Source organism: Trichomycterus rosablanca, chromosome 6 (genome assembly GCF_030014385.1).
Source record: "Trichomycterus rosablanca isolate fTriRos1 chromosome 6, fTriRos1.hap1, whole genome shotgun sequence".
Taxonomy (NCBI): Eukaryota; Metazoa; Chordata; class Actinopteri; order Siluriformes; family Trichomycteridae; genus Trichomycterus; species Trichomycterus rosablanca.
Genome location: NC_085993.1, coordinates 31,318,736 through 31,344,282, shown reverse-complemented (window position 1 = coordinate 31,344,282; position 25,547 = coordinate 31,318,736). Strand labels below are relative to the sequence as shown.

Genomic DNA, 25,547 nt, shown 5'->3' with positions numbered 1-25,547 from the left:
CTCAAAAATATATTTGCCTCAGGTTATTTACAGTCACAAATACATGAAGGAGTGAATGTAAAGGCACACAGGCGCTAGTTTCTCAGCTGGATGCCCCAGACAAACGGAGCAAACAGGAAAGGAGCGTGGGCGTGAGACAGGAATACATTTCTAATGTGGGTGGATTTAAAAATACAGAAATGAAGGTTCTTGAAACTGGATTTTTTTGTCACCCAGACAGTCTGCAGTTTTGTTGTACACAACATTACCCATGGCAAAGTTTTTTTTCTCCCTTTGTGGCATCTTGCTGCCTTTAAGGAGTCCTTTCTGCCAGAACTTCAAACATTTCCCCTCATCCAGCTGTTCATCCATCCTTCAAGCACAGATTTCCATCCTGCAAATCCCTCCTGTAGAAATCTTGCAGAGCTGAACCTATCTAGCATGTCGGCAGTCTATGATCTCTGCACCCCGAATTGTTCCGGATATCAGGTGCTATTGCCCTGTTCTTGCTCGAACATCAGCATTGCCAGCTGCGACCGGGAGCCCACGCTCTCGTGTTTGCTTTGGAGGCAGCGATGAAAAACGTCTTCGCTGAGCCGAGGGTCACACTTGCGGTTTCTGTATTCCTGGCACAGCGCTGGTTCTACGGCGCGGAAGACGTGCAGGCCCGAGTAGCGCACGAAGACGTCATAGACGTCCAGGCTCTCCAGGAGGTCCTCGTCCTCCCGGATTTCCGAGTCCATGCGGCCACGCGCGAACACGTAGTCGCCGTTGTAGAAGCACGCCTCTTGGAAGGCGTGGCGGTCAAAGTGACCCGCCTCCCGTGATAGTTCGGGAACGGTGGGCGCGGTTTGATTGGGATAGGCCACCTGCGGGTCGTAATTTTGGAAATGTACAGGGAAGAAGACCTGCCAGCCGCTGATGGCGTTCATGCGGCAGCGGTTTAGAAACTCAGAATTTAGCATCGTATCGGCGGTCACTAATAAAAACAAAGTGTCCGCTGGATGCTTTCTGGATACCACATCAAGCACACGCAAAAGCCCAGGATTTTCCGTCTTCATGCTGATCCATGGAACCTTAAGGTTCGGAAAACGACGTTCCAGGGCGCTCACCTTGGCTTTGACATCTGCAAAAATGTCATCAGTGCCTAATTTCTGTGCCTCGCCAGGCTCATACAGAAACAGAAGGCTCAGTACGGCGTTCTCGGTGGGCTCGAACAGATTCGACGCAGAACGTTCCAAAAATTCAAGTGCTGCGGAACGATCGGCGCACGTCAGTGGCAGCAAAATGTGCACCCTCATGGCCTCTGTGACATAAGGCATGGGGATGATCTCTACCCGGCTCAACGGGCGCACTAAATGGACTCGCCTGGTGACCATTTCCCTGGAACCGGATTTTGTCTCAGCCCGAAGCTGCAGGTCCAAAGTGTACTCCATGCCACGGGTCGGGTCGAAGCGGCGGTAGCCGTTGACTAAGCGCGGCACGGTGAGTTCCAGCGCGGGTGAATATCGCTTGCTCAGCTCTGCCACGGCGACCTGGATGACGTCGGCCACGTCGGCGCGGTCGGCGCCGCTCAGCGGGCATTTGGGAGCACCGTCGGTGCAGGAGAACAGCTGCTCCTCTGTGAAATAGTCCCAGCGCAGAACCTCAAAGCGATTCTTGGGCTCAAAGGGAGGCTGGACGCCCACGGGCCACAATGCACTTCTTTTGCCGTCTGCAGCAATGCGGCTGATGTTCTTTATTTCCTCCTAGAACGAAGTCAAAATATTACAATTAAAGTTCCAAATCTACATTTTGGAGAACATTCCATATAAGAAACACCACCACACAGTGCAAATAGGTTTTTTTCTGTTAAGGCTTTTTAGGGAGTCAGTTGAGGAGAGCCTGGAGAGAAGAGGAATGAAAGTTAGCAGGAGTAAAATGGAGAACATGTGCATGAATGAGAGGAAGGGTAGTAGAAAGTTTACATGAGAAGCGTTTTGCGCTTCACTCACTGTGAACCTTTGTGCAAATTACTTGGGTTGTGGTGGATGATTCTCAGCACTGCAGTGACAATGACATGGGGGTGGTGTGTAAGTGTGTGTTGTGCTGGTATGAGTGGATCAGAAACAGCAGCGCTGCTGGAGTTTTTAAATACCGTGTCCACTCACTGTCCACTCTATTAGACACTCCTACCTAGTTGGTCCACCTTGTAGAAGTAAAGTCAGAGACGATTGCTCATCTATTGCTGCTGTTTGAGTTGGTCATCTTGTAGACCTTCAGCAGTGGTCACAGGACGCTGCCCACGGGGCGGTGTTGGCTGGATATTTTTGGTTGGTGGACTATTCTCAGTCCAGCAGTGACAGTGAGGTGTTTAAAAACTCCATCAGCATTGCTGTGTCTGATCCACTCATACCAGCACAATGCACACTAACACACCACCACCATGTCATTGTCACTGCAGTGCACCACCCAAATAATACCTGCTCTGTGGTGGTCCTGTGGGGGTCCTGACCATTGAAGAACAGCATGAAAGGGGGCTAACAAAACATGCAGAGAAACAGATGGACTACAGTCAGTAATTGTAGAACTACAAAGTGCTTCTATATGGTAAGTGGAGCTGATAAAATGGACAGTGAGTGTAGAAACAAGGAGGTGGTTTTAATGTTATGGCTGATCGGTGTGTCTGTGTTTAGCTGTATTTTCCTAATTGTTTCACTTTTAAACTTGTGTTATGCAGCTTGAGGTGCTGTGTTTAAGGATTACAGTTTAAAACGCCATTACGGTACTAAACACACAGAGAAACACACAAACTTGTACAATGCAGAGTGTCATCTTAACTGCAAAAGCAACAGGGATTTTTTTTATAAAGTTTCACACATTCAGCTTTGTGATACAGTATCTAGAAAGAGTATCCAACAATAACAAAAGGAGTGGAAAAAGAGCAAATGAGGTAAACAAAATAGCAGTTTAAAACATGCACAGTTATCATAGTTAAGTGATGTTTTTACTATTTACTTTTGCTTGATTCTTATTTTCATTGCCTGATGAATTATCTTACAATCATTCTTCCTATAACAGCTTATCAAAAACATACAACTGCTTTTATACAGAGATATTGAGCAGAATTAAGATCAGCCTAGTGGTCCGGCCCTCCACAACAGTCCCAGATTCTCATGTGGCCCTTTGCAAAATTTATTTGCCCACCCCTGCTCTGTAGGAAACATTGGCACAGCTGTCACAAGATTGGTTTTGCCACCTCTTGTGAGAATATGTCCTTAGAGTCAAGTTTACACCGTAATGGAGAGTGTTGTAGAGAGGTAAAGAATAGAGTGCAGGCAGGGTGGAGTGGGTGGCGTAGAGTGCCAGGAGTGATTTGTGATATTAGGGTATCTGCCAGAGTGAAAGGGAAAGCACTGCAATGTTGGACAGCTTGGAGATGGAAGCACTAACAAAACGACAGGAGAGGGAGCTGGAGGTGACAGAGATGAAGATGCTGAGATTCTTCAGAATACTTTATACTTTATTGATCCCAGAGGGAAATTGCAGTTTTTTACAGTAGCACCCATTTATGTCAAAATAATAAACACTCTACTCTCTTAAAACAAAGAAAAAAGAAGAAAATTTTTTAGTTAAAAAGTTATATACACACAATTAAATAATTAAAATGCTTACGTTATTACAATTGCCCATGTGAAAAATGAATATTGCACATATGAAAAAACTTAACATTGCACATATTAATACTGAATATTGCACGTATGAAAACTGAATATTGCACATATGAAAACTGAATATTGCACATATCAAAACTGAATATTGCACATATCAATACTGAATATTACACAGATAAACCATAATGTCACACATTAAGGGAGGAATTATAGAGTTTGATGGCCACAGGTAGAAAGGACTTCCTGTGGCGTTCTTATTGGGAGTGATGAGGATGGACAAGATTTGGAACGAGTTTATTAGAGGGACAGAGCAGGTACACACGTATACAGTCGTTTCTGATAGCACCGCAGAGAATGAGACGTCAGTGGTAGTGAGCTAGACAGATTTCCAGCTGTGTGCAAAACAGCAGTCAAGGGGACTGAATACTTTATGAATATTTATTCCCAAAGTCTAAAAAAATCAATTAATTAACTAATTAAACTGTATACACATCACTTACAGTTAAATTGTGAGAAGTTTTGATAGAGAATAAAAGCTGGACACTTTTCAACATCTATTTCAGGCACCTTTAAGCCTCAATTCTGAAAAATCAGATCAAAGCCTAAAGGCAACACTGGGTAGATAAAGGGGAGGGGGAGGGGTACAAGGACACTGACCTGTAGTTTCTTGATCTCCTCGTAGGTTTTCTGCAGCTCCCTCTCTGCGAAGTATCTGTGCAGACGATATATCTGCTCTGGGCTGCTCACTGGGTGAACTGACAGAGCATCCTGGAAGCCTTGACTATCTTCTGTCATAGGGTTAGTGTTTTGCTTCATCTCAAAGGAATTATAATGAAGTCCCTGTAATGTGAAACAAATTATCAATACCCAGGTACGATAGACAATAAAATTACAAACTTAGGTCACAATGACCCCACTGAACTGGAAATTCTAAATGAGCTGAGAGCTTGGTGTATGGATTACAAGACCTAGACACCTAAGCATCAGATTAGTCAACATTCCATATTTCCTACATCTGGGCAGACCGATGTTTCAAAATATCCAAGGGACACATTCAAATCACAATGTCTACAGCTAACTGTCAAGTACAGTTCCCAGTAGTTGTTTTGCATGTTGGTATACCAGTCAGAAAATATGATGCAGTTTAACAAGGCCAGGTGCACCCTATGGTGCAAACACTTTATTATATTAAAATTATAATGTCGCCATGTACACTGCTACAAATGCCACTTGAACCTTTACTGTGCAAAAAAAAAAGAGGCCTTATGTTAACCATGTCCAGAAGCGGCGTCAACTTCTCTGGGCTCGGAGGCATCTAGGACGGACCATCACACAGTGGAAACGTGTATGGTGGTTAGATGAATCAGCATTCCAGGTCTTTTTTTGGAAAATGGACACAAAAAGGACCATCCAGACTGTTATCAGCAACAAGTCCAAAAGCCAGGGTCTGTCATGGTATGGGGTCATGTCAGTGTCCTTGGCAAAGGTCATTTACACTTCTGTGATTGAGATCTTAGAGCAACATGTGCTGCCTTCAAGAAGTCATCTTTTCCAGGGATGTCCATGCATTTTTCAACAAGACAATGCAAAACCAAAAACAATAAAAAAAAATTAAAAATTTTTTTAATGTGTTGCAGACCTGAAATACAGGAATGGATGTTTATTAATAAATGAAATGAAGTTGACCAGATAAAACATGAAATATTTCATCCTGTCTGCAATCAAATAAAAGTCAAAGTAAATGTAAGAAATGTTTTTTTTATTATTTGCATTTTCCATGCTGTCCCAACTTTTTCCGATTTGGGGTTGTAGAAACATCACCAGGTTATTACTTTATTGCTAGGCTTTGCAACCACTAGTGTGAGTAAAACCTTTGCTGTTAGTAGTAATGCTTTTTTAAGCATCTAATCCGCATTACCCTAATTAACTTAACTACTCTCAGCAGGCCATTCTGCCAAGGGCAGAAAGTCCTTTCACCTTTGGCTCACTTCCACCAGAGGCTTAGCATTCCAGTCTGATAATCTTGATGTTGGTATGCTCACAAGTGCCAAAAATACAAAGCTGGTTTTGGCATTGAAAACCAAAACAGTAATACTAACTGCATTTGATTAGCAATGATTACATCATAGCCCAGAGGACAAACAATATTAGGTCATGGCTGTTTCTAACATTTACCTGACAAAAACAAAAAAGATTTCCAATGTTTAGACAGACCAAGTTAGTTATTATTTTGAAAATACAAACAAATTCAGAATTTAATGCCTGCAGCAATCAAAAGCTATGAGTGTTCCTGGAACCACAGTGGTCTCATAAATTTGAAACGATAGAAGCTTGGCACAATTTTGGAACTTTGGAACCTTCTGTGACTTGGCAATCCAGCCCTATTTGGCATCCAAGTACAGGGGCCTTGGTCAGGGAGATAAGAAAGAACTTAATTGTTACTCTAAATGAGCTGTGAAGGTCATGTGCGGTGATGGGGGAACCAGTTGGACAGACATCCCTCACTGCAGCCTTTATAGCAGAGTGGCAAGACAGAAGCTACTGTTGGGTAAAAGGCAATGACAGCCTGAATGACACTGTACACTGATTAGCCATAACATTAAAAAAGAACAGCATGAAAGGGGGCTAACAAAGCATGCAGAGAAACAGATGGACTACAGTCAGTAATTGTAGAACTACAAAGTGCTTCTATATGGTAAGTGGAGCTGATAAAATGGACAGTGAGTGTAGAAACAAGGAGGTGGTTTTAATGTTATGGCTGATCGGTGTATATAACTTGTCTAATACCACCTCTATGGTGAAACGTGGTGGTGGCAACACGTGGTCGTCTCTGAAGGCCCAGCCAAAGCTCAGACTGAAACCTTGTTAAACAACTGTGGAAGAACCTGAAGACTGCAGTCCGCAGACGGCTGCCATTCACTGGAGACTTTAGTGGCCGTCTCTGAAGGACCAGCCAAAGCCCAGACTCAAACTCTATTAAACACCTGTGGAAGAGCCGGAAGACTGCAGTTGGCAGACGGCTGCCATTCAATCTGACAGAGCTTGAGAGAATCTGCCATGTAATAAACTGCCAAAATCCAGGGGTTCAAAGCTTATAGAGACATATATAAGAAGACATTTAGTGCCAATTGCTACCAAATGGGCTTCTAGTTAGTATTAAATAAAGGGTCTGAATACTTTTATTCCAGTTTTTGAATTGTAATTTCACTCTGACATTATGGGTAGATGAATATTGCAGTAAAGTTGTATCCATTTATAATCAAATCCACAACACAAGTGTGTAAAAGGTCAAAGGGTCTGAATACTTTCTAAATCCACCAGATAATCCTCATTTCACCCATCTGCATCTCAATACAAAACAGGGCAGCGACTCATAGAAAGCACAGACTCCTGGGTCATGTGTTTTCCTGCTGACAGTCAAGAGCTGAGCTTGAAAAATGAAGTCACTTGTGGTCAGTATAAATATGGCCCTCCTCAGGGGACCCAGCAACATGAACAGTTCTCTTTATCTACTCTGGTTTGTTTTTGGAGCTGCGTCAGGTTACAATCAGTCACATTCTACTTCTGCTGCCCAAAACGGACATCTTTACACTAATGCTAGTGCTGGGCAATATGATGACATCATCTCAACGTTAACATAGACTTTAGGGTGGAGAGTTATTTCCATCCTGGTGTTACAGATACAGTCCTGGTCATTTTTATAGAAACTGTTGATTTTTGAAGTTAATTAACATTGTTCACAGGGAAAATAAAACTTATTTATTAATTATTAATTGTGCATTATATTATGCAGAAGTTTGTTCCCTGTAAAGGATCTGTATTTTTTTCACTTACAAAATCACAAATATACATGATTAGCCAGAACATTAAAACCACCTCCTTGTTTCTGAACACATTGTCCATTTTATCAGCTCCACTTACCATATAGAAGCACTTCGTAGTTCTACAATTACTGACTGTAGTCCATCTGTTTCTCTGCATGCTTTGTTAGCCCCCTTTCATGCTGTTCTTCAATGGTCAGGACTCTCCCAGGACCACTACAAAGCAGGTATTATTTAGGTGGTGGGTCATTCTCAGCACTGCAATGACACTGACATGGTGGTGGTGTGTTAGTGTGTGTTGTGCTGTCCTGTGACCACTGATGAAGGTCTAGAAGATGACCCACTCAAACAGCAGCAATAGATGAGCGATCGTCTCTGACTTTATATCTACAAGGTGGGCCAACTAGGTAGGAGTGTCTAATAGAGTGGACAGTGAGTGGACACGGTATTTAAAAACTCCAGCAGCGCTGCTGTGTCTGATCCACTCATACCAGCACAACACACACTAACACACCACCACCATGTCAGTGTCACTGCAGTGCTGAGAATCATCCACCACTTAAATAATACCTGCTCTGTGGTGGTCCTGACCATTGAAGAACAGGGTGAAAGCAGGCTAAAAAAGGTATGTAGAGAAACAGATGGACTACAGTCAGTAATTGTTGAGCTTCTATTTAGTAAGTGGAGCTGATAAAATGGACAGTGAGTGTAGAAACAAGGAGGTGGTTTTAATGTTATGCACTCTCCACTGCTTCTCAGTATAATAATAATGTGGCTCACAGCTTGCTTGCTAGGGCTAAGATGTAAACAAACGGTCAGCCTGTCTTACCAAAGGTGAGCTACTGTTTACAACAGCACAGCCAGCAGGCACTGTATTCCCAGAATGCAGAGCGCCATCGGCTGAATTCATAAATAACATGTAAATACGTCTTAATGTGGGTAGAACTATATTTTTATAAATGTGTAGGAATAATTTATGTTCCACTTGCGATTCCGTGTGATTTGTGTTATGATCTGGGTGTTTCTGTTTCTTTACAATTTGTATGTGATGTAGTGCTTTTGGTTGCCCTGGCTCATCTGTGTGTGTAAAAGCCAGTTTCCCTTTGTTCTGGTATTCCCAAGCCCTTAGTTTTACATCACGAGCAATTTCCTCAATTAAAAAGGCACAAAATGTTTTCTAATGTTTCCTAATATCATAATAATAACAGTCTATTTCTTCGGCTGCTCCCATTAGGGGTCGCCTGCAGATCGTGATCGGCATTATTGATTTGGCACAATTTTTACGCCGGATGCCCTTCCTGACACAACCCTCCCTATGTATCCGGGCTTGGAACCTACACTACAATGCACTGGTTTATGCATCCTAGCAACTAGGTAGCTATAGGACAACTCAGTGTCTCCAATTAGCCTGCCTGCATGTTTTTGGACTGTGGGAGGAAATTGGAGCACCCGGAGGAAACCCACACAGACACGGGGAGAACATGCAAACTCTGCACGGAAAGGACCCGGACCGCCCCACCTGGGGATCAAACCCAGGACCTTCTTGTTGTGAGGCAATCATAATAATAACAATAGTAATAATTATTATCATTATTATTATTATTACAAACAGTAAAAAACTAACTACCAAAATTAATTAGCAAATTCTGTCTTAAATTTCTCATAAACTAAATAGTGCTCGCTCTACATTTTACACCTAAATTATGTTTATATTACAGAAATGCATTAACTAGAGTTGCTCATTTCTTTTAAGCAAAGTTAACTGATAAACGACAAGCTTATCGCGTCCTGTTAAATATAAAACATTATTTGTTTCATTTAAACTCATCTTCATGATCTGTTTAATAAAAAACCTTAAAAGGAAGAGAATGTGGCAGTAATGAAAAACAGTCTGTTGGTAAGACAGGCATAAACACCGTGAGCAGAACCAGTTCATCTTTCAGAAGGTAAATTTCAAATGGCGTTGGTAACAAACAGTTTATTACAAGTGCTATCTAAACATGCTAATCACAATTAACAGAGATGCAGTCGGTATAACAAAGCTCTTTCTGACATTATTAGTGTATTTATTACAAAATTATAAAACAAGGTTCTACCCCCATGCCTTTAAAAAATCTAAAACATTACACACAGATTAACATGTGGTCAGACTTACAGCTTAGTTTAAAATCAACTGTCAGCTGTGGGGAAATAAACTCTATTTTAAACTTTTAACCAGCAACAGCAATCAAACAATTTCTATGTTGGTTATCAATTAACCACTTAATCTTCGATGTCTACTATTAACACACGTAAAAATTACAGTTCCATGTTACAATGCCCAATGTTATATTTTGTCAGCACAATACAAGTCCTAGTTTGAATCCATGTTTTATTTATTTAATTTATTTTCTTTATAGTATTCTATTTTATCCTATTTTACTTGTACACTGCATAATTTAGCTTTAATATAAAACTAGTATAGAGGACATAACTAATATGTATAGAATGTATTTATTATCCTATATTTTAGGAGTTGCCACAGTGGATCATTCTGGCCTGCATACCTGATCTGGCACAGTTTTTACACCTTACCTGATGCAACCCTTCTTATTCAAGCCAGGCTTGGGATCAGCACTGAGAGTGCACTGACAAGTGCACCACCCAAATTGCTAGTCTGTTTAGTGACTTGCAGGTAATATACCAAGAACAAGTGCTCAGACAAATGCATTCTGCTTATATAACATATCTAATCAATACGACTGCTCAAAATGGGATTCTCAAAAATTGTGTGGATAGAACAAATCGTCTTTGGTACACTATGATTGTCTGTTGTATGATATGCTAAAAAGTTATTAAAAGATAAATACAGAAAATAAAAAGCTAAGGAATCAGCATCAGTAAACGTATTTTCTGGCAGAGCCAGCAGGTATGATGTCAAAAAAAACAAAACCAGTGTTTTGTCCAATGTAGCTCTATACAAGAAACTGCATTTTTAAGCAAAACGTGGTCATTTTTTAAATGACTCCTTTTAGCTGCTTCCGTTAGGGGTCGCCACAGCAGATCATTAAACCACATATTTAAGTTTTCACGACAGATGACCTTCCTGGCATAACCCTTCTATTTATCCGGGCTTGGGACCAGCACTGAGGGTGCACTGATATGTCCACACAATGCCATACACTTGCTGTTAATAAGTATTCTCTATTCTTGCCACAATTACTGTGGATATAGTGGAAAAAGTGCATCAGATTAGTCCTTGCTGTTCACTCATAATTAGGGCCCTAAATAATTCACTGACCATGAAATAAGCAGTTTACCATGTAAATTGCTGTAAAATTCAAAATGTAAGGTTTGTGTGTAGTGATTAAACATTTTACATGCGTGTTGTGTTCAAGTGCCTCACGTTCACTGGTTAATTTACCATGTGAGGTGGTCCTAGCAATCCTACGGCAATTCAGTTAACAATCGGTTAGTCAAAATGTCCAAGATGTTAAAGTGTAAAGCAGCTAAAAACACTACTCAGGTAAGTGAGTTTGGAAAACTCCCAACCAGTTCTGTGAATGCAGAGGGGGTTGTCAAAACACGGATTTAAATTTTCATCTTACATTCAACCATTAAGGTAGGCTTTGTAGTGTATTGTAGTCTCCATTTATTCTGTCATTCATTGAGTGTTATTTAATGACTGCCGTAAAATGTGGCACTTTTCTGTAAAAAAAAAGGTCTGTAAAATTAAGCACGTTTCTGTGAATTTAGTAGGGCCCTACTTATAATTTACATTTACATTTGTGGCATTTAGCAGACGCCTTTCATCCAAAGCGATTTACATTACAGTTACAGTATACAGTCTGAGCAATTGAGGGTTAAGGGCCTTGCTCAAGGATCCAACAGTGGTAACCTGGCAGTGGTGAGGCTTGAACCAGCGACCTTCTAATTACTAGTCCAGTGCCTTAACCGCTAGGCTACGACTTGCCCTACATAAAAATATTTAATTACCATACTCAAAATGACTATCAGGCTGGGCTAATCACATGACATGCGATAAATAAATCTATTTGCATTGAGACAACTCTATATTATTCTTCCTTATAAAGAAACATGCCAAATTACATACTCGTTAAGATACACGCTTGCAAAACAAGTGCTATTATTCTAAATAAAAAGACAAATGAGGAGCTCAGTGTCCATGGAGGACTAAATGAAAACATTCTTAAATGAACCATGTAGTAGTCATCATTATTCATCACACAGACTCATACCCAATCAACTGAATAGTCTTACCTCATGCTCCTCCACACAGCTAGTGCCAATGTAATCAATAATGCAGCGTCCCAGCCATTCGTCAGGTCTGGTGCTTACAATATCCACTCTGCAGCGCTCCAAGAAGGGCTGAAGCTTCATTAACAAAGCCCTAGATAAAAGAAAGCCTGAGCTGCCCTGGCAGTACCCTCCCTGGGCTTTACCTCCGATGAACTCTCCAGGGCGGCCCATGTACAAATGGAGGTCCATGCTCAAGTGGCTCACCAAGGTCTTCAGCCTGTCAGGCTGGGTGTAAGTGTCATCCTGGAGAAGGTAGAACCAATCGTACTCTGCCACATGGTGCTCCAAAAGGTATTTTATTGTCTGAAACATGTTGGGCACCGGGTGCTCGTCACCGTGGGCGAAAACGAACATCCCGTGTGGGACTTTGCGGCTGCGGGAGCTGGTAAAAAACATAAGGCAGCCATCCAGGTGGTGGTTTAGGGTTCTGTTAATAGCCACTGCCAACGTGTTCAAGTTGTTCTTGGAGGTCAGGACAGCTACGAACAGACGTTCACGAATTCCCAGTTCCGTGCTGGCGTACTTGGCTCTGAAGGCAAGAAAGAGAAAGAAGTGCAGTTATAAACTGTGGTATTTAATACAAAAAAACAACAAGCAAGTACAGTGGTACCTTGTAACTCGACGTCCCCTAAACTCAAAATCTTTGAAACTTGACGCCCTTCATCGAAAAATTTGTAGCCTTGAACTCGACGTTTCCCTTAAACTTGATGTGTGCGACCACCGCTTTGTTCAGCGCCTGGCTGGAGCGGTGCAGTAAGACGTCATCAAAGTGTGAATATGAGACGAATCTGCATTTGTGTGGAATAACCATCAGATTCACTCTGAAAGCATCCACATGTATCTGTGTTTAGCTGGATTTTTCTCCAGTTTCACTATTAAACTTGTGTTATAGCTCGGGGGGCTGAGAAATTGTAAGTCAGGAATCAGCTTTTCCGAGAGAGTCTAAAATGTTTATGTTTAAAAAAAAAAAAAAGCTTAAAGTGACTTAATGTGTTAAAAAAATGACATAGAAACACTAAACCTCTCTTAATTATTACTGCTCATAAGTTCTCTCCACTAATAAAATTCCTCGCTCGTTTTAGTACAATAAGTCACGTTAAGCTTTGTGCACCACCACACTCCATAAGAAAAAATGGCACAGCCAGTGCAAAAGCGGTTTTGTCGCCTCTCATGTGAATGCGCCTTTACTGATCAAGCATCTCCACGATTAAGAAGCATAAGGAAACAACAATAAAGAAGTAAAGATAAAGAGCAGGTTTTATTGTATTTTTTGTTAATTTTTAACTGTTTTCAATTGTATTTCAGTGTTTTTATTTTCAGTGTATGAGTCCAAAACAACCCCATTATTTTACACTGCCTGAAATAAATGCAGTTCCACAGAACCATGGAATACATTAACATGTTTTCCATACATCCTTATGGGAAAAAATACCTTTAAACTCAACGACTTTTAAACTCAACAATACTCCCAGAACCAACTGATGCTGAGTTTCAAGGTACCACTGTACTTAGATTCTTGGTAGGGGCAATGACTAAATAAAGCATTTGTCGTTCATTAAAGTTGCATTAAAATTTCAGATCAATCCTTTAAATATTTACTGATTTATTTATTTGAGTTTTACACCACTTCATACATGACATTGTGTCATTTACAGCATGATCTCTTTTTATTATTTTTTTGTTTCTACTTGTCCATTTATATATGTTTTATTGTTACTGCAAGTAAGTTTAGGATTGCTTTTGTGTTTTCTATGATAAGGGTTTCTTTAACAGTTCAGGTACGTATAGTTTCTATCTGTCTTTGTTCTATTTGGGGCATTCTATCAGGATATGCTGTACTGGGATCTGTGTTTGGCTCGTTCACACGTTGGGGGGGGTCTCCTTTTATCATGTATTGGTAAGTAATTCTGGTGTGACAAATTCTACACTCTATGTGTATGACTGAAGGTCTGTCTACTATCTTCCTTGATGCATTTTTGGCTTATTATTAATAGTTGGATGTATCTCGTGGAGTTTATTTGTTGTTTGAGTGTCCCATTGTTGTTGTTATTCATTAACGTTCAACATTTTTATATCTGTAGCAGGAATTTTTTTATTTGTTGTATTTTGTGTTGTTATCTTTTTGGCTAATTTGTCCACCTTTTTATTTCCACCTATCCCACTTTGTCCTGTTACCCAGCTCATTTTTAAGTTGAAATTCATCTCTGTTTATGGATGGTTCTTTGTATATTGTTGATAATGAAGTGGTAAAATGCTTTAAGACATGACTTTCAGTACATACTGTTTTTTACAGGCCTCTTCTGTGAATTTTAATGCCATAATTATGGTGTGGGCTTCCGCAGTGTACATGGAGTTTGGTCAGTCCTCTAAATAAAGTGCATTTTAACGTCTTTATAAAACTTTACTACGGCACTGAACCCAGTGAATAGGGTGAACTCACGATATTAACATACTATTTGTAAGTAAAAATTTACCAATTAACACATAATTCATTCAGTTTTAGATGAAAGGAGAATGGAAGGAAGAAGCTAAATCCAGGAAATCAGTGAAAATCTACAAGAAAAACATCACCTGTTGACACAGTGTCTACAGAGAAAAGAAGTTTGTTGATTGCAGTACTTAACACCTTTTCTTACAGGGCAGGACAGTGGGATTTTAAATGTAGTTCTATCCATTGACTAGAAGTGGAGGACAATGGATTTAAATCTCTTTGTTTTTGTGCCCATTTGGCTGGGAACATGGTTGGTTATATTGTTTCCACCCTGTAAAGTAGAGTGTGTATGTAAATTTGTATTTTCCTTATGTGTTCGGGTTGAATTGGTTTTTATTTATTATTTAATTAATTTATATATTATGTAATTTTAAGCTTCCTTATATTTAACACAAAAATTGACACATTCTCAAATTGAAAAACATAATTGGATTTCAATCATGTAACACTTAATTTGTACCTAAACTCACCAGTTGCAAGTATGAGGGTGGTGCCAATATAGAAATCCCACTAGCAACCAGTTTAAATGGTGGAAAGTGACTCAATGTTTGTGTCTTTATGTACCACACTGAGTATGGAGACTGATAAGAGCAAAGAATTGTCTGAGGATGTGAAAACTAAAAAGCTACAATCTTAAGGCTACAAGTCCATCTCCAGAGAATTTGTTGCACTTTGTGCAATATCATGGTCATGTGGTCTGATGAGTCCAGATTTACCCTGTTCCAGAGTGATGGGCGCATCAGGGTAAGAAGAGAGGCGGCTGAAGTGATGCACCCATCATGCCTAGTGCCTACCGTACAAGCCTGTGGGGGCAGTGCTATGATCTGGGGTTGCTGCAGTCGGTCAGGTCTAGGTTCAGCAACGTTATGTGCCCAAAGAATGAGGTCAGCTGACTACCTGAATATACTGAACCACCAGGTTATACCATCAATGGATTTTTTCTTCCCTGATGGCACGGGCATATTCCAAGATGACAATGCCAGGATTCATCGGACTCAAATTGTGAAAGAGTGCTTCAGGGAACATGAAACATCATTTTCACACATGGATTGGCCACCACAGAGTCCAGACCTGAACCCCATTGAGAATCTTTGGGATGTGCTGGAGAAGACTTTGCGCAGTGGTCCAAATCTCCCATCATCAATACAAGATCTTGGGGAAAAATTAATGCAACTCTGGACAGAAATAAATGTTGTGACATTGCAGAAGCTCGTGGAAACGATGCCACAGCGAATGCGTGCCGTAATCAAAGCTAAAGGCGCTCCAACCAAATATTACAGTGTGTGACCTTTTTTTTGGCCAGGCAGTGTATATACGTATGTGTGTAGTTAGAGATGTAGAGTCCAGTGCTGGGAAATAGATGGTGTAGAGTCCAGTGCTGGGAAATAGATGGGGTGGGGTCTTTGAGTGGCTTGTCAGTGTGAGGACAGCCTGTGTATTCTGCCATTGTTATGCAGTCTGATGGCAGTTGGCACGAAAGAACATCTGAAGTGCTCCGTCTTGCTTTTTGGTGGGATACTGTAGAGTCCAGTTTTGGAAAGCATGTCAGAAAGCTAAGTCTCCACCAGAGGTCATGGGTCTTCCAGCAGGACAGTGACCCAAAGCATACTTCAAACAGCACACAGAAATGGATTAAGACACAAAGCTGGAGAGCTCTAAAAATGCCAGTTTAGATCCAAGTCCCATCAAACACCCGTGGAGAGATCCCAAAACAGCAGTTGGGAGAAGGAACCTTTCAAATTTGAGAGACTTGGAGCTAAAACAGAGCAGTCGAGAGATGTTAGAAACTCATTCATGGGTAATGGTATTTACAGGTGTTATTCTAAGTTGATGCATAATTTTTAAAGCTGTTTATAAATGATCATTTTTAATTTCTACAATATTTCCATTCATATAAGTGTTCATATGATTTCCCTCAGCACTACTTGCTGTGTGCATGACCTAAGTCGTATTTGGTCCAGTCACTGGTTGGCGGCATTAAGCGCAGTCTTAAAAAGTGCCTTCTGCAGCAGTCAGAGGCCGATTGTAGCGAGCTTTCAAAGAAAAGCTAAAAGTTTTCCAAATCATCAAAAGTTTGGTATAGCATAGCAGCACTAGTGCAATGTTGCACGTCTATATTTTTCATTATGCTTCTTAATCGTGGAGATCTTGGAATATTGTATTCCTAAGTGAGTTCAGTTAGGGTGCATGAGATGTGGCAAAACTTTTACTTCTACTGTATATTGTTTCATTAAGCTTCTGAATCGTGGAGATCTTGGAATACCGTATTCCTTAACTAGTTCAGTTAGAGTGCATAAGATGTGGCAAAACTTTTGCTTCTATATTGTTTTATTAGGCTTCTTAATCACGTAGATCTTAGAATACCATATTTCTTAGCGAGTTCAGTTAGACCGCAGTGCACTTTGCTGCGCTGGGCTCACGATTTTTGCAGTTGCCGCGGCGATCAAAGCACAAAAAGCTTCTCACGTAAAACACTTACCACTTTGTTTACATGGCTTAGAATGTGAAGTAATTTTGGAGTGAATGTGTAGGTTAGAATCTGGGCTCATTCTGTCGTTACTGTATGTTGGACTTAATGAGACATGCCTCCCTCTAACTATTTTATATCCGCTATAAGTTTAAGCACTTTGCTAAAACTTACACGTGTTTAATATGGAGCACTTGAGAATTAGATAATATGAACATAAACCCTGTTTGCATTTAGTTTTGTGCCATATTATTGTGCCATACAGTTTGTTGTTCAAATAAAATAAATTTTTGGAGGAAAATGAATCATTTAGATTAATCCACTAATCAACAAAATAGTCTATAGATTAATCGACAGAAAAATAGTCGTTAGTGGCCCTAGTTACAGGAGGAGACTGACTGCAGTTATTGTTTCCAAAGGTTGTGCTACTGAAAAGCGCCAGTAATTTTGTCCAGTCCATTTTTGGAGTTCTGTGTGGAGTTCTGAATGGAAATAAGACATTTTCTTGGCTTTTCGGTGAGAAAATAAATAACATAACATTTGCATTCTATATATGTGTATAATTGCACAGTTTCATGGCAAAACTTCGAGGTTTTGGTTTACTTACAGGAAATGCTTGATCCAAAAGGTTTGAGAGCCACTGCTGCAGAGGAAATGCTAACGTATTTTCACTCAAACAAACAACATAAATGGAATTTAATTGTGGGTGTCCAAACTGTTTTTAGTGATGTTAAGGTCAGGGCTCTGTGCTCTGTTCCTTTACATCGAACTTGTCAAAGCACATCTTTAAGTCTGGATTTATACACCTGCTGGATTTATACACCTGCTACCATTAAGGTTTGGCTGATACACCTCGACTCAGTAATCAAAGTGTGCCCAGGTGTGGCTTTAAAACCCTATGATAATATATGTTGTGTTTATAGTCTAGAATTAATTGGCAAAGCAAAGAATGCAACTACAGTTTTTCTTTATCTGACACTTGTGTGTCTGATAAAACGTTATCATAATAAAACTCTTCCATTGCCCAAAATGTGAGCCCTGAGAAATGAACCAACATTTTAGTCGACAACCGCTTGCTGAGCTCATTTTAATAACAGGAGTGAGGGCACACATCAAAAGCTTTAGATCAAAAAAGTCTTTAATTATAGCCGAGTGTTGATGCCAGCAAAAAGCAAAAAGGCCAAGTCAAGACCTTTAATGAGAAAACTATCCCCAAGAATAGCAGAGCACAGATGTGGCCTTTAAGCTGCGGCAGCCAGGCGTGGACATTCGAAAATAGTGATTGGCACTACCACCGTCTTTACCCACTTGTTTATAGTAAATAATTTTGATTCAAATACGCCTCGAGTTTAAATGTTAACCCTTACACTAACGTGCAATGAGAAGAAACAAATAATCAGCACTACTGCTTTTGTTATTCAACCTACATCCAGTCTATATACACCAATCAGCCATAACATTAAAACCACCTCCTTGTTTCTACACTCACTGTCCATTTGATCAGCTCCACTTACCATATAGAAGCACATTGTAGCTCTACAATTACTGACTGTAGTCCATCTGTTTCTCTACATATCTTTATAGCCTGCTTTCACCCTGTTCTTCAATGGTCAGGACCCCCACAGGACCACCACAGAGCAGGTATTATTTAGGTGGTGGATCATTCTCAGCACTGCAGTGACACTGACATGGTGGTGGTGTGTAAGTGTGTGTTGTGCTGGTATGAGTGGATCAGACACAGCAGCGCTGCTGGAGTTTTTAAATACCGTGTCCACTCACTGTCCACCCTATTAGACACTCCTACCTAGTTGGTCCACCTTGTAGATGTAAAGTCAGAGACAATCACTCATCTATTGCTGCTGTTTGAGTTGGTCATCTTCTAGACCTTCATCATTGGTCACAGGACGCTGCCCACGGGGCGCTGTTGGCTGGATATATTTTCGGTTGGTGGACTATTCTCAGTCCAGCAGTGACAGAGAGGTGTTTAAAAACTCCAGCAGCGCTGCTGTGTCTGATCTACTTATACCAGCACAACACACACTAACACACCACCACCATGTCATTGTCACTGCAGTGCTGAGAATGACCCACCACCCAAATAATACCTGCTCTGTAGTGGTCCTGGGAGAGTCCTGACCATGGAAGAACAGCATGAAAGGGGGCTAACAAAGCATGCAGAGAAACAGATGGACTACAGTCAGTAATTGTAGAACTACAAAGTGCTTCTATATGGTAAGTGGTGCTGATAAAATGGACAGTGAGTGTAGAAACAAGGAGGTGGTTTTAATGTTATGGCTAATCGGTGTATTTATTTCATATCTCCACACTCATCATTGACTTGCTCTTATGAATATAATGTTTATAAAATTAAATTTTTTTATAAGCATAAGGATATTTTAAAGATATTCAAACACCACAAATCAATAATCAATACATTATGTTAAGACATAATTAGTTATTTGCAGGACTCATTTCATATAGTTATAATAATCCTTCTAATGAACCTCACAAAATCTTATCCAGATTTCTGAAAGGTTCAGGAAATGCAGGTCTTACAAGATTTATTTATTTATTAGGATTTTAACGTCATGTTTTACACTCTTTGGTTACATTCATGACAGAAACGGTAGTTGCTGGTTACACATGATTTATCAGTTCACAAGTTTAATGTCAGACACAGTCATGGACAATTTTGCATCTCCAATTCACCTCACTTGAATGTCTTTGGACTGTGGGAGGAAACCGGAGGTCCCGGAGGAAACCCACGAAGACACAGGGAGAACATGCAAACTCCACACAGAAAGGACCCGGACCCCCCACCTGGGGATCAAACCCAGGACATTCTTGCTGTGAGGCGACAGTGCTACCCACTGAGCCACCGTGCCAGGCCATGCAAAAACCTTTTTTAGAAAACAGAGCCAAGTTTCTAGAATATTCAACATACACCATTTTAAATCATTCCACAATAAGCAGGTCCGTTGGTAAGACTGGATGGTATCATGATTGGGTATAAAGGGAGGATCCACCAAAGGCTCAGTCTTTTGCAAGCAAACTTCATAAATTTTTTTATTTATTATCAATGCAGATAATTTGGGTATTTCACCATCTACAACACCAAAATAAAATTCTACAAGGAAATCTTCACCTTCAAGGAAGTCCCCTCCTGGATTCTTACAAGCATAATAATAATAATAATAATAATAAGTTACACTTATATAGCACCTTTCACAAAACCCAAGGTTGCTTTACATACAAAAACTAACAATCACACAGAAATAGAGATGAAGGAAGAGAGTTCCAGAGCGAAGGGGCAGCAACACTAAAAGATAACCCTATAGTACCTGGGAACTTCCAGGATCCAGCATCTGACGACCTTAAATTCCGGGATGGAGTGTAGCACTTAAGAAGGTCTGACAATAAACCACGAAGTGCCTTAAATGTGAGAAGCGAAATTTATATTGTATACGCTTATTAATGGGCAGCCAATGAAGTCACAAAAGTCACAAAAGCATGCACCAGTGTCTCAGCTGCCCTAGAGGACAATAGAGGGCGGATACGAGCAATATTACGAAGATGGAAGAAAGCAGAACGACTGGATAGAGATTTTATGTATGGTTCAAAAGACAGAAGAGAATCAAATAGAACACCAAGATTGCGTACGGCGACTGAAGGTTTGACGTTGATGTCATTTATACTGTACTATACATAATACTGTGAAAAGATTTTTAAAAATCTGCAGAAGTCTTAGTATGTGTAGGGCAATGACAGAAACCATAGTTAAATATGTGTGGCTTTTAAGCATTGCATGAAAAACCATCATGTTACTGTAATAAATATAGCAATATGCTGGGGAGTACATTGGAAAACCCCTGTTGGATTTCTATAAACTGACAGTGATCAAAAAATGCAAGCCTGAAACTCTATTACACAAAGAGAATGCCATACATACCATGTATGTAGAAATACCACAGAGTTATTTGGGGCCAAGCTCATATCAATGGACAATGAAAACATGTGTTGTAGTTAGATGAGTCCATGTTTCAGCTTAAGGGAAAAAACTGATGCCAAATATGAAAAGGACGGACCACACTGTAATAAGCAAAAGGTGAAAAGCCTCCATCTGGCATGGTATGGGGTGTATCAGTGCCCACAGCATGAGTGATCTGTAAATATGTGAATATATTGGAATTTTCCTGGAAAGTTCATGGTTATTTCAGTACCAAGCTCCATCCTGCATGTGCTACAATAATGTGGCTTTGTAGACACAGAGTGTGTGTGTTTGACTGGCTTGCCTGCAATCAACAGCTGTTTTCAATTGAAAATGTATAGTGCATCATGAGAATCAGAAAATGGTGACCATTTTTGTATCAATCAAGAATGAGCTAAAAAAAAATGAGCTCAAGGGCGCTCAGGTGGCTCAGCGCTAAAACAGGCTAGCATACCAGAGCTGACATTTTGAACTCATCGGTTCGAAACTCAGCTCTGCTACCGAGGCTGGGTGTCTACACAAACAGTGATTGGCTGATGTTCTGTGGGGTACCGGACGGGACCTCATAACTGATGCAATTATGACCTCTGCCGGCTGTTTCATGGTGCCTGCACAGAGATGAGGAATAATGTGTTGATCAGGGTGTGGCTCTCCGTACACAAAGCTGATCCACATATGAACGTCGCCTTGTGCAGGTGAAAAGATGCAGTCGACTACTGCACATGTGGCGGAGGGGGCGTGTGTCAGTCTCGGCTCTCCTCAACCAGGGTAGAGATTAACATCAGTAGAGAGGAAGCATAATGCAATGGAGTAATTGGATACAACTAGATTGGGAGAAAAATTGGAAAAAATGCAAAAAAACAATTGAGCTCAAGAATGAGCTAAAAGTATCTTTAGTTACCAGTCGACTGAAAAAGTGAGATTAATAAGAAAGGTGATGGAACACAGCAGTAAACATGCAAATATTTTTTTGATTGTGTTGCAGGCATCAAATTCTAAATTGTTTAAATTTACAAAATACAGTTAAGCTGGTCAGTAAAAACATTGGAAATCTTGTCTTTGGACAACACACAAAAAGCGATGGTCTATGGTTGAGAATCTGGGCACTGCATGACCTCAATCTGAAAAGACATTGGGTATTGCTAGGTAATGACCCAAAACACACAAGTGAATCAACTAAAGAATGGTTGAAAAAGATGATTTGTGTTTTGGAATAACTCCTGAGCTCCTGAGTCCTGAGCTTAACTCTAACGAGATGCTGTGGCGTGACCTGAAGAGGGCTGTGCACGTAAGGCATCCCAGATTTATGTAACAGCTAGAGATACTTGTACATTTTGTAAAAACTTAACCTACAAAAGTGTAACCTCTGTCTGATACACAGTGACAGCTACTGGCAGGAGTAATTATACAACACAACAAAAAGTAATAGATTTGTTCATTTTCTCACCACTAAGATTTCTCTGCACATTCATTGGGACGATTTAAATACAGAATTTTACTAAATATAAAGAAAACACAGAAAAAACACTGTCCACTGTCCGAATGTTTGCTCACTGTACATATACATATACATATATATATATATATATATATATATATACAGTGTATCACAAAAGTGAGTACACCCCTCACATTTCTGCAGATATTTAAGTATATCTTTTCATGGGACAACACTGACAAAATGACACTTTGACACAATGAAAAGTAGTCTGTGTGCAGCTTACATAACAGTGTAAATTTATTCTTCCCTCAAAATAACTCAATATACAGCCATTAATGTCTAAACCACCGGCAACAAAAGTGAGTACACCCCTAAGAGACTACACCCCTAAATGTCTAAATTGAGCACTGCTTGTCATTTTCCCTCCAAAATGTCATGTGATTTGTTAGTGTTACTAGGTCTCAGGTGTGCATAGGGAGCAGGTGTGTTCAATTTAGTAGTACAGCTCTCACACTCTCTCATACTGGTCACTGAAAGTTCCAACATGGCACCTCATGGCAAAGAACTCTCTGAGGATCTTAAAAGACGAATTGTTGCGCTACATGAAGATGGCCAAGGCTACAAGAAGATTGCCAACACCCTGAAACTGAGCTGCAGCACAGTGGCCAAGATCATCCAGCGTATTAAAAGAGCAGGGTCCACTCAGAACAGACCTCGCGTTGGTCGTCCAAAGAAGCTGAGTGCACATGCTCAGCGTCACATCCAACTGCTGTCTTTGAAAGATAGGCACAGGAGTGCTGTCAGCATTGCTGCAGAGATTGAAAAGGTGGGGGGTCAGCCTGTCAGTGCTCAGACCATACGCCGCACACTACATCAAATTGGTCTGCATGGCTGTCACCCCAGAAGGAAGCCTCTTCTGAAGTTTCTACACAAGAAAGCCCACAAACAGTTTGCTGAAGACATGTCAACAAAGGACATGGATTACTGGAACCATGTCCTATGGTCTGATGAGACCAAGATTAATTTGTTTGGTTCAGATGGTCTCAAGCATGTGTGGCGGCAATCAGGTGAGGAGTACAAAGATAAGTGTGTCATGCCTACAGTCAAGCATGGTGGTGGGAATGCCATGGTCTGGGGCTGCATGAGTGCAGCAGGTGTTGGGGAGTTACATTTCATTGAGGGACACATGAACTCCAATATGTACTGTGAAATACTGAAGCAGAGCATGATCCCCTCCCTCCGGAAACTGGGTCGCAGGGCAGTGTTCCAGCATGATAATGACCCCAAACACACCTCTAAGACGACCACTGCTTTATTGAAGAGGCTGAGGGTAAAGGTGATGGACTGGCCAAGCATGTCTACAGACCTAAACCCAATAGAACATCTTTGGGGCATCCTCAAACGGAAGGTGGAGGAGCGCAAAGTCTCGAATATCCGCCAGCCGCCTGATGTCGTCATGGAGGAGTGGAAAAGCATTCCAGTGGCAACCTGTGAAGCTCTGGTAAACTCCATGCCCAGGAGAGTTAAGGCAGTTCTGGGAAATAATGGTGGCCACACAAAATATTGACACTTCAGGAACTTTCACTAAGGGGTGAACTCACTTTTGTTGCGGGTGGTTTAGACATTAATGGCTGTATATTGAGTTATTTTGAGGGAAGAATAAATTTACACTGTTATATAAGCTGCACACAGACTACTTTTCATTGTGTCAAAGTGTCATTTTGTCAGTGTTGTCCCATGAAAAGATATACTTAAATATCTGCAGAAATGTGAGGGGTGTACTCACTTTTGTGATACACTGTATATATACTGTATATATATATATATATATATATATATATATATATATATATATATATATATATATATATATATATATAGAGAGAGAGAGAGAGAGAGAGAGAGAGAGAGAGAGAGAGAGAGAGAGAGAGAGAGAGAGAGAGAGAGAGAGAGAGACGCTCGGAGTCAACTTGTTCGTGACGTCACGTGTTTCGCGAATTTGGGTTCATAATCCGAAATTTGTTCGTACATTAAGTTGAAAAAATATGGTAAACCGTTCGTAACTCAAGGGTCTACTGTAGTTTGTTTGTAGTCTGTGTGTCCCACTCAGTTTGTTATTTTTTTCTTGATGTATTTGTCAAACAAATAAAAAAAGCTTTTCTTTGTCATATAAATAAATAAAAGTATGTATTATCAAAAATATACATTTTTTTACATTTATTGTGTGGTGTAGAAAGTTCATAGATTTTAACTATATGGCATGACCTCCTGAATTCTTGTTAGCTATATGATTTACTAAAATTTTTAACTTGTTGTGGCTAGATTAAATGCACCTGCTATTTGTCTGCATTGTCAGGTTTAACAAACCAGAAAGCTAATAATGTATCTGATACATTACTTGTTTATGGTTTGTTAAAGCTGACAGCAGGGCCTGGCCTGGCCTGGCCTGACCTGCTAGAACACAGGTGGCACTGTCCATAGTCAAGTGAGTTTAAATCACCATGGGCTTAATTCTGCCCTACATAAAAAAATGCCCCTGCTTCTAAATCAACCACTAAAATTTTAATTTAAGTTTATTACTTATGTCATATACAAAGAAAATCCTTCTAAAGGAAAGCTTAATCATGACTTGGTAAAATAAGGTTAAATTCTCTCTTTTAGTTATTTGTGAGGGCAAACTGACAGATGACTTAAGATGTTAATTATTTAAGCTTTAATTTACCCATTGAACGGGTCACCTTGGCCATCATCGCAACAATTGCCCCCCCTGAGAGATTTGGCAGGAGCCGCCTCTGGTTGCGCCTAAACAAGAGTCCCTACATACAGTAACTCACTTCTAAAGCAAGTGAGTTTTGAATCAATGGCTTTTCAGTTCTATACTCAGTGCATGGAAACAGGCTAAAAACGGTGTATGACAAAGCGCATACACTAAGACGCTATAAATGCAAGTTTAGACTAAAAACACAAGAGCATTCCCACATCAATAAACAAAGTATTATTTTAAACACGCATATTTCTGAGAGTCGATTCGCCAATTCAAAGAACCGAATGCTTTTCAATTCAGCCAAGCGACTCCTTTTGAAACTAAGGACGCCGTTAAGAGTTACTAGAAAGTAAAGAAACCTACCTGATCACTTTTTTTTGAGAGACCTGCTGAGTGGGTTTGTGGTATGGCACTATTCTGGGCTGGAAGTCATCCTCTTCGGCGTTACCGTTAGCTATGGAGTTGGGTTTACGCGCACCTCCCGGCGGTGCCACCGGGGTCTCCTGTGTCGCTCCAACGGCACCGAAGCCGCAGCTCTCGTCTACCCATGTGACGCTGAGCAGACTGAGGGTGAAGCCCAGCGAGATGCCAACTACCACCGGGCCGATCGGCCTCACCAGAGAGATCAGCGTAGCGAGCCTCAT

At 40.5% G+C, this 25,547-nt stretch overlaps 1 protein-coding gene across 2 annotated transcripts; it reads right to left on the bottom strand.

Moving 5' to 3' along the window:
• On the bottom strand, positions 1–25,547 carry chpfb (chondroitin polymerizing factor b). Of its 2 annotated transcripts, XM_062996829.1 has the most exons (4): positions 25,267–25,547; positions 11,714–12,281; positions 4,290–4,472; positions 1–1,727 (listed from the first exon to the last, which is right to left on the bottom strand). In XM_062996829.1, the coding sequence occupies exons 1-4, from the start codon at positions 25,545–25,547 to the stop codon at positions 465–467; spliced, it is 2,295 nt and encodes a 764-aa protein (XP_062852899.1). In that variant the 3' UTR covers positions 1–464. The 2 variants fall into 2 exon arrangements, with proteins under 2 accessions (XP_062852899.1, XP_062852900.1); XM_062996830.1 differs by lacking the exon at positions 4,290–4,472.